Source organism: Lethenteron reissneri, chromosome 11 (genome assembly GCF_015708825.2).
Source record: "Lethenteron reissneri isolate LAM-NWPU_2019-01 chromosome 11, ASM1570882v1, whole genome shotgun sequence".
NCBI classification, from domain to species: Eukaryota; Metazoa; Chordata; class Hyperoartia; order Petromyzontiformes; family Petromyzontidae; genus Lethenteron; species Lethenteron reissneri.
Window position 1 is genome coordinate 12,571,640 of NC_083789.1, and position 11,065 is coordinate 12,582,704.

The following is an 11,065-nucleotide window of genomic DNA, read 5'->3' on the forward strand; positions in this document are numbered from 1 at the left end:
TAACCACCACCACAGTAACCACAACCACAGTAACCACAACCACCACACTAACCACCACCACCACAGTAACCCCCACCACCACAGTAACCACCACCACAGTAACCACCACAACCACAGTAACCACCACCACCACAGTAACCACCACCACAGTAACCACCACCACAGTAACCACCACTACAGTAACCACCACCACCACAGTAACCACCACCACAGTAACCACCACCACCACCACAGTAACCACCACCACCACAGTAACCACCACCACAGTAACCACCACCACAGTAACCACCACCACCACAGTAACCACCACCACAGTAACCACCACCGCAGTAACCACCACCACCACAGTAACCACCACCACAGTAACCACCACCACCACAGTCACCACCACCACAGTAACCACCACCACAGTAACCACCACCACCACAGTAACCACCACCACAGTAACCATCACCACAGTAACCACCACCACAGTAACCACCACCACCACAGTCACCACCACCACAGTAACCACCACCACAGTAACCACCACCACAGTAAGCACCACAGTAACCACCACCACCACCACAGTAACCACCACCACTACAGTAACCACCACCACTACAGTAACCACCACCACAGTAACCACCACAGTCACCACCACCACAGTAACCACCACCACAGTAACCACCACCACCACAGTCACCACCACCACAGTAACCACCACCACAGTAACCACCACCACAGTAACTACCACCACAGTAACCACCACCACCACCATAGTAACCACCACCACCACAGTAACTACCACCACAGTAACCACAACCACAGTAACCACCACCACAGTAACCACCACCACTACAGTAACCACCACCACAGTAACCACCACCACAGTAACCACAACCACAGTAACCACCACCACAGTAACCACAACCACAGTAACCACAACCACCACACTAACCACCACCACCACAGTAACCACCACCACTACAGTAACCACCACCACAGTAACCACCACCACAGTAACCACCACCACAGTAACCACCACAACCACAGTAACCACCACCACCACAGTAACCACCACCACAGTAACCACCACAACCACAGTAACCACCACCACCACAGTAACCACCACCACAGTAACCACCACCACAGTAACCACCACCACAGTAACCACCACTACAGTAACCACCACCACCACAGTAACCACCACCACAGTAACCACCACCACCACCACAGTAACCACCACCACCACAGTAACCACCACCACAGTAACCACCACCACAGTAACCACCACCACCACAGTAACCACCACCGCAGTAACCACCACCACCACAGTAACCACCACCACAGTAACCACCACCACCACAGTCACCACCACCACAGTAACCACCACCACAGTAACCACCACCACCACAGTAACCACCACCACAGTAACCATCACCACAGTAACCACCACCACAGTAACCACCACCACCACAGTCACCACCACCACAGTAACCACCACCACAGTAACCACCACCACAGTAAGCACCACAGTAACCACCACCACCCACCACAGTAACCACCACCACTACAGTAACCACCACCACTACAGTAACCACCACCACAGTAACCACCACAGTCACCACCACCACAGTAACACCACCACAGTAACCACCACCACCACAGTCACCACCACCACAGTAACCACCACCACAGTAACCACCACCACAGTAACCACCACCACTACAGTAACCACCACCACAGTAACCACCACCACAGTAACCACAACCACAGTAACCACCACCAGTAACCACAACCACAGTAACCACAACCACCACACTAACCACCACCACCACAGTAACCACCACCACCACAGTAACCACCACCACAGTAACCACCACAACCACAGTAACCACCACCACCACAGTAACCACCACCACAGTAACCACCACCACAGTAACCACCACCACAGTAACCACCACTACAGTAACCACCACCACCACAGTAACCACCACCACAGTAACCACCACCACCACCACAGTAACCACCACCACCACAGTAACCACCACCACCACAGTAACCACCACCACCACAGTAACCACCACCACAGTAACCACCACCACCACAGTAACCACCACCACAGTAACCACCACCGCAGTAACCACCACCACCACAGTAACCACCACCACAGTAACCACCACCACCACAGTCACCACCCACCACAGTAACCACCACCACAGTAACCACCACCACAGTAACCACCACCACAGTAACCATCACCACAGTAACCACCACCACAGTAACCACCACCACCACAGTCACCACCACCACAGTAACCACCACCACAGTAACCACCACCACAGTAAGCACCACAGTAACCACCACCACCACCACCACAGTAACCACCACCACTACAGTAACCACCACCACTACAGTAACCACCACCACAGTAACCACCACAGTCACCACCACCACAGTAACCACCACCACAGTAACCACCACCACCACAGTCACCACCACCACAGTAACCACCACCACAGTAACCACCACCACCACAGTCACCACACCACAGTAACCACCACCACCACCACCATAGTAACCACCACCACCACAGTAACTACCACCACAGTAACCACAACCACAGTAACCACCACCACAGTAACCACAACCACAGTAACCACCACCACAGTAACCACCACCACTACAGTAACCACCACCACAGTAACCACCACCACAGTAACCACAACCACAGTAACCACCACCACAGTAACCACAACCACAGTAACCACAACCACCACACTAACCACCACCACCACAGTAACCACCACCACTACAGTAACCACCACCACAGTAACCACCACCACAGTAACCACCACAACCACAGTAACCACCACCACCACAGTAACCACCACCACAGTAACCACCACCACAGTAACCACCACCACAGTAACCACCACTACAGTAACCACCACCACCACAGTAACCACCACCACCACAGTAACCACCACCACAGTAACCACCACCACCACCACAGTAACCACCACCACCACAGTAACCACCACCACAGTAACCACCACCACAGTAACCACCACCACAGTAACCACCCCACAACCCACCACAGTAACCACCACCACCACAGTAACCACCACCACCACAGTCACCACCACCACAGTAACCACCACCACAGTAACCACCACCACCACAGTAACCACCACCACAGTAACCACCACCACAGTAACCACCACCACCACAGTCACCACCACCACAGTAACCACCACCACAGTAAGCACCACAGTAACCACCACCACCACCACAGTAACCACCACCACCACTACAGTAACCACCACCACTACAGTAACCACCACCACAGTAACCACCACAGTCACCACCACCACAGTAACCACCACCACAGTAACCACCACCACCACAGTCACCACCACCACAGTAACCACCACCACAGTAACCACCACCACAGTAACCACCACCACCACAGTAACCACCACCACAGTAACCACCACCACCACAGTAACCACCACCACAGTAACCACCACCACCACACTAACTACCACCACCACAGTAACCACCACCACAGTAACCACCACTACACAGTCCCTCCAGAAAAACGCGGAGTTTTTTGGTGATTGTTGCGGGCAAAAATCGTTGATTATGCGGCACGTTTTCTTAAAAATGCGATGGAATATGCGGGATATTTATGCAATTTTATGCGATTAAATTGCGGGAACTTGCAAAAATTGCGGTTTGATGAAAAAGAGAAAAAAAAGTGATTCCCCCAACACCCTATTCACTAGGCTACTACTTTAATGTAAAGAGTCATTTCTTATTACTTCCTATGATAAGCAAGCATACTACATCACAGAAAGTGCTGGGAATATTTAAGTTCTCATCTTGTTTTATTTCAGACCTTAACAAACAGATGGCTCAAACTTACAAAACATTGAGTCGAACAAGTTCTGTAGCTTTACTAAATGAATATGCTACAACTTCTGTAAAAATGAATAAATAAAATATAAAAAAATAAAATATTAAAAAATAAAATGTGTGCTTCCTGTTTTACAGAGGTAGCTATACAAAACAGACATCTTCTGTTAAAATAAGTGTTTTCAGTGCACAGTAACGTAAGCAATACAGTAACAGTACAGTCTTACAGTAATGTAAATTTACATACTACTAACAAAGAAGTGCAATCTTACAACTGTAAAGTTGCATAAACTCCTGAATAAAACTAACTACGTAGCCTCTAACACTTCATAACGTTCCCATGGCAACAGGGGAAATGGCTGCGCTTGTGTGAAGTAAACGCAACATTTTTCAACTTTCTGCTAAGATATATGTGACTTTTTGCAACGAAAATGCGTGGATTATGAAATCATGCAAGCCCGCATATTTTGCGCGCGGACATCTGCAATTTATGCGGCGAAAGTGCGGCGTATTTGAAAAAACGCGCCCCCCGCATAAATATGCGGACTTTGGCTGATTTTGCGTGGAATCTTGCGATCGCATAATCGCGTTTTTCTGGAGGGACTGACTACAGTAACCACCACCACAGTGACCACCGCCACCACCACAGTAACCACCACCACAGTCACCACCGCCACCACCACAGTAACCACCACCACCACCATAGTAACCACCACCACCACCACAGTCACCACCACCACAGTAACCACTACCACAGTCACCACCGCCACCACCACAGTAACCACCACCACCACCATAGTAACCACCACCACAGTCACCACCACCACAGTAACCACTACCACAGTCACCACCGCCACCACCACAGTAACCACCACCACAGTAACAACCACCACAGTAACCACCGCCACCACCACAGTAACCACAACCGCCAACAACAACAACAACCGCCATTCGCCACTAAATGATGGTGACGTCACCAAAGGACTTGTGCCAGGCTATATGCACATCAAGGCCACGTGAAGTATCGAACGCCCGCTGGCAGGTCACGGCACAGACCCAGGTGCCATGGGTCGACTGAGATGACTGGCCGATGCACCACCTGTTCCCCCTACTGTGCCAACTTGCTGTGTTTTAGCCACCCGACGCTCTGCTCATTGTTGTGAGCATCGCTCCTCTGCCCTCCGTTATTGCTGGAGGGCGACTGCCTCCAACTGCCCAGTAGCGTCCTTCATCAGCCTCCTCCAGAGGCCGATCTTGACACCGCTGGTACCAGTCATCGGCAAGTCCACTCAGCTCCACGTCCCCCTGTACCACATCACTCCATCTCTTCTCTAGCCCGTGCCACGCCCGTTTAGCCCTCTCTATCCGGCCGAACAAAAGCTGTTTAGGCATGCGGTGGCTGGGCATGCGGACTACATGACCCAGCCAACGCAGCCTTGCCTGGCAGAGGAGCTCACTGATGGGATAGATCGTAGGCAGACCAGCCTAAATGTTTCTAACCGGCGAAGATGTTCCATTAGAGGGCCCCACGCTTCGCAAGCATAGAGAAGGGAAGGGATGACCGTGGCTGAGAAAACCCAAAGCTTTATGTGGAGCGAGAGACCCCAGGTAGTTTTCACACAGCATTACGCAGCTGATAAAAATATGCCGCTCGACTGATTCAGAGTAATGCCTCTGCTGTCAAATCGGAGCTGGTCATGAGCGCACTGTCCAAGTATGGAAAACTCTCCACTCTCTTCACAACTGCCCCATTACCACATGGGAGTTTTGGGGGTAGAATGTCCGATAGCACAAAATACCCAAGCAGGTTGCTGAGCTTTGGTCGGGCTGATGATCCCACCTCTTCGTGGCACGCTCCAGGTTCAGCAGCAGCGCCTCTAGCTCCTCCTCTGAGTGAGCAGCAATCACCACCACCACCACAGTAACCACCACCACTGGCAGCAATATAAACCTCCATGCCATCCTCATTACTCCCGGCGTGCCGCGTTGCCTCTATCTACACGCACACGGATCTCGCAGTCGATGGGGACGTGGACACCCCCCTCCCTCCCCCTCACCATGCACCCCCCACCCCCCTCACCATGTCTCGTGCAGGAACATCACCCTGCTGCACTACCTCATCACAGTGCTGGAGCGACACTTCCGCGGAGTGTTGGCCCTGCGTTCTGACCTCCAGCACATACCGGATGCCGCCAGGGTCAAGTACGTCCTGCACACTCCACCAGAGACCGACACATGGAGGGTCAAGCGGACAGACACCCGGACGGACACACAGATAGCCACACAGACGGTCACGTGGATGGTCACGTGGTCGGACACACGCAGACTCCTCGAGACGGATATCTGCTTTGCCTATTATCTTCAGTTGCATTCGTAATCCCCCCCCCCCTCCTCCCCCTCCCACAGTTTTCTGGAGCTGGAAAAGGAAATAAACAACATCAAGAAGGAGCTCAAGAGCGTCGAGGACGTGAGTCGTGACACCAGTGATGACACCAGTGGTGACACCAGTGGTGACACCAGTGATGACACCAGTGGTGACACCAGTGGTGACACCAGTGGTGACACCAGTGATGACACCAGTGGTGACACCAGTGATGACACCAGTGGTGACACCAGTGGTGACACCAGTGGTGACACCAGTGGTGACACCAGTGGTGACACCAGTGGTGACACCAGTGGTGACACCAGTGGTGACACCAGTGGTGACACCAGTGGTGACACCAGTGGTGACACCAGTGGTGACACCAGTGCACAGCAGCGATAACAGCACCCAGGGCAACACCCAGGGCAGCACCCAGGACCTAGTTCACAGCTGCCCACACCCAGCACAGGTGGTGCCGTGAACACTGGTCCTGCCCAGCACGACCCCTGAGACCCCTTGACCCCATACCGTGGGGGAGCCCCCCCCCCCCCCCACTCCGGCACCACCAGGAACAGCCCTTATTGATGTGGCAAGGGCCCCCAGCGATGAGCCCCCCCCCCCCCCCACCCTGACTCGTGCCCCTCACCCCGCCCCAGGAGCTGGTGTACCAGCGCGCCAGCCCGTCGGGCCAGGGGGATAGGTTCGTCCCCGTGATGACGAGCTTCATCAACGTGGGCAGCTACCGCTTCTCCGAGCTCGAGGAGGCACTGTGCGACGCCAAGCAGAAGGTGCTACAGCTACTGCAGCTACCACAGCTTCCACAGCTGCTACAGCTACTGCAGCTACCACAGCTTCCACAGCTACCACAGATACAGCTTTCGCAAATACAGCTAACGCTATCACAGCTACAGCTTAACTTCCGCAGAGCTACTAAAGCTACACGACCACAACTACATTACTGCAGCTATCACAGCTACCACTGTAACACAACTACCGCAGCTACCGCAGCAACAGGTGTGCAGGAACCTGTACAGTGTCTTTCCTCAAGTAACCGCCACCCCTCTCTCGTCCCCCTTTGTCTCCCCCCTTCCCGCTTGTCACTTCCTCTCCGCCTCGCACTCCCACCTCCCTCCCCCACCATTCCCCCTCCCTTCCCTCTCCCCCGCTGCTCCCTTCCCCTGCCCACTTCCTTTTCCCCTCTCTCCCCATCTCCCTCTTTCTTTTGTCCCCTATATCCCCCCTGCCGCCTCTCTCGCTCTCCCTTCTCTCTCCCCCTGTCACTCTGCTGTCCGTATCCCTCCCTGTTACTCCCCTCCTTTCTCCTCCCCCGCCTCCCTCCCCCCCCTACCCCCACGGCCTCAGTTCAGCTGGGCCGTGGGTCACTTTGGGGAGGATGCGAGCCGCTCGCAGCCCGAGGAGTTTTTCGGGATCCTGGACACGTTCCTGCAGGCCTTCACCGAGGCCCAGCACGAGCTGGAGGACTCGAGGAAGAAGAGGGAGGAGGAGGAGAAGAGGGCACGCCTCGACGCACAGGTGGGTCGCACACGCGTAGAGGGCTCGGGTCGGAGGTCAACTCAGGGCTCGGATCAAGAGTGAGAGGCCGCGGATGGCTTGGTGTTTGTGATCGTTGAGGACCTGAAAGGTGGAATCGAGGCAGTTTGAGTCAAAACCTGAATCTAGCGTGTTAACTATTTAATTTTATCCATAATAGAGGTTTTTGGGTTAGATCGCGTAAATATATAAATGTGTCGTTAAAACCCGCCACCACCGACGCAGCCAACTCGTAAGGGTTGTCACGTAAACAGAACGTGACAATTCGTCACTAGTGCAGAACACCGGTGTGTTGGAGGTACAAGCCACTGAGTTATATAACTATTCTTCAGAAGCGACCTGGCCACAAATCATAGCTCAACGAAGTGGTTTATCACGTGTAAATTTATAGCAGCCAAATAATCTAAACTCATGTTTATAAATGTGCAGGGGAAAACTGGAGGACTTGGAGAATAACCCACGCAACTGCGGGAAGAACACGCAAACTCTGCATATATAGCAGGCGTCAGGGTCAGGATAGAACCAACGACCTCCTGCATACCGGGCGAGGGAGATAACATCTCGCCACCGTGGCGAATGATGTTTACAGGCCGAGGCTGTAAACTGGCCACGCTGGGGGGCACCCCGGTTTAACCGCGGGCGGCCGAAATCCAGATTTTAGTAGCGCTGGTTCAGCCAGGCGTTGTCCTCCGCAGCCACACGGCAATGGAATCACCTCCATCTCGTGGCACATCAACCGCAATGTGGCCAGAATGAAGGTACAAATAAATCTGACAGCTTCACTGCAAAGAGCGACAACGAGGGCCGAAGATCCTGGTTCTCAGAGAGAGATAGAGTGAGACCATCAGAGGACCCGGTTCTCGGAGGGAGTGGACGAGTCTCTGCGTCTCTGGGCGAGATTCTCGGGTGGTGACGGTGCCATCCCAGAAGGAGGATCGGGAGTTGAGTTGGTGACGTGGTACATTGTTGAGGCTTTGGTTGATGGGTAGGTTGCCAATCCATTATATTTGACAGATGCAATAACTGGTCTGGGACTGTTCTTGCTGTTGTTTTACTGCCTTGGGAATTGGTGTACTTATACAATTAGAACTTATATACTCTACTTTACGTATTTATCTTTAGTGATTTTCTCTCCTTTGTTGTAACTTTCTGACCCTGTGCCCCCTAAGTGCGACATCTGCGAGATAATAAAAAGAAGCTTCGTAGCTCATCGGATTTTCCCCCAGTCTAAATAAAGATTCTGATTCTGCCTCCCCCGCCGGCCACCGCAGATGAAGGAGCAACGCGAGCGGGAGCGGAGTGCGCGCCGGGCGGCCGCGGGCCCCGACGGGGACCAGGGCGAGTTCGACGAGCTCGTGTCGGCGCTGCGCTCCGGCGACGTCTTCGACAAGGACCTCCTCAAGGTCAAGAGGCAGCGCAAGCGCGTGTCCAGCGCCGTGCCCGAGGCGGGCCGTGAGCGCAACACCATGGGCCTCTACTGAGCGCCTATGGCGCCGCCCCACCCGGGGCGGCCCCGGGGGCGGTGGTGAAGCGCGTCCGGGTGCCAGGAGTTGATGTGTGCCGCCGACATCTGAATACCGGCGTTACACGAACTTTGAGAGGTGTGCGCGGGTTTGTTCTTCGGTGGAAAAGTGACGACTCGACCCTTCGGGGCCACGCTCAACAATGGCTCGTTGGCTAGGAGGAGGGGTCCTTAAAGGACTTGGGGGGGGGGGGGGGAGTCAGCTCACATTGGAGTTAGCACTGCTCACGCTTGAGTTAACACTGCTCACGCTGAAGTTACCACTGCTCACACTCGTGTTACCACTGTTCACGGTTGTGTTGACACTGTTAAACCTCATGTTAACTATACTCTTAGTTTTTTGGGTAAAGTCACGTAGGTAGTGATTCCAAGATGCATCTTGGAATCCCTGCCTCACTTATTACAGCAGATCTGGCTGTGACGGTCCCACTTGATGACGGAGACTTGTGTTGCCTCCGAAACGCCGTGATTTTTTATTATTTTATTTCTATTATTACTTTTATTCATTTTAATTTCATTTTTTTTATCTAGGTGACTTTACCGAAAAAACTAAGAGTATGAATCCTTGCAGTCACGAAAGCTTCAAATCTAGAACTCATGTTAACTCTTTGCCACTGCTAACGATTGTGTTAACCATGTATCGTGCAACCACTGCTGCTCGCGATGACGGAGAGGGGTCTGCGAAGGACCACGATGTCAGACAGGTCAGGTGGTGACCCTGACCCCATCGAGTCTGACCCTGGGTCTCCGTTTGTCCACGCACTGCGTTGATCTCGGCGCGTCTCACAGAGAACCCAGCCCTGGCCAGGACCACAACAAGGCGCTCACTTTCTCAGTATTTTACACAACGCTGCAAGTCTGGCTTGGCATAGGGAATATTGACATAAGGCACTACCACTAGAGTACAAGGTATGGCTATCCAAGGTGTCAAAATGTAAATGTGTACAAGTCCCGGTGTGGACTCGACTCCTGTACAAACCGGTGTTGACGTATGGCACACCATGGTATACAGGGCCACTTTGACCACTGTGTGAATGTCCACAATCTACGCGAGTCTACTCTAGATGCACATACTCCTGTGCACCGGTTTATGACGAACTCTGTACGTGGGTTGGGCGAGGTGGAGGATGTGGCCCCCGGAGCCGCGTGCCCCGGACTCCTCCGCCTGACACGGAGACCGGACCCTGGCGTTGTAGCGGCTACCACAGCGGCGTGGCTGTCGAATGTGCAGGCGGTGCAACTGCTCCGTGCACTGGACAGCGGGGGGGGGGGGGGGGGGCCCTTTTAATCCCTTTTAATCCCTTTCAATCCCTTCACCCTGACCCGTCCCAAGCACTAACTCTGACACTGACCCTGTCACATTCCAATCACTAACCCTACCCCAGACCTTGACATATCCCAAACACTACCCCTGACCTTGAACTTGACCCGACTTCGTGACTTCCAACGAGACGGGCACAATCGTGGTGCGGTGTGACAGCCTCTCTCATCACTCATTCCCCGCGGTGTATTCTTTCCCTCTCTCTCCCTCTCTCTTCATATCCCACTCGGGGCGGGATGAATTCGTGCATCGTATACGGATGGACAGACATCGCCTCTGCATGTATCGTGGAGATCAAGAATGTACGTGAATCGGAGTCGTCGTTCTTGCCCTTATTTCGCGCGGGTGGAAACTGTGCGGCCGGTTACGCGATTCACGGTCACGTCCAAAAGTCGCGTGTGAACTT

At 53.4% G+C, this 11,065-nt stretch overlaps 1 protein-coding gene across 1 annotated transcript in view; it reads left to right on the forward strand.

Annotated features, from left to right (window-relative positions):
* The window catches only part of LOC133341459 (disheveled-associated activator of morphogenesis 1-like), a 61,539-nt gene extending 50,564 nt beyond the window's left edge, over positions 1-10,975 (forward strand). Inside the window, exons 21-25 of the mRNA XM_061550109.1 lie at positions 5,998-6,105; positions 6,310-6,370; positions 6,922-7,053; positions 7,628-7,798; positions 9,088-10,975. Of these exons, the coding sequence (XP_061406093.1) occupies positions 5,998-6,105; positions 6,310-6,370; positions 6,922-7,053; positions 7,628-7,798; positions 9,088-9,297 (682 nt within the window). The 3' untranslated portion in view covers positions 9,298-10,975. The remainder of the gene's footprint in view (positions 1-5,997; positions 6,106-6,309; positions 6,371-6,921; positions 7,054-7,627; positions 7,799-9,087) is intronic.
* Positions 10,976-11,065: the final 90 nt, after the last annotated feature.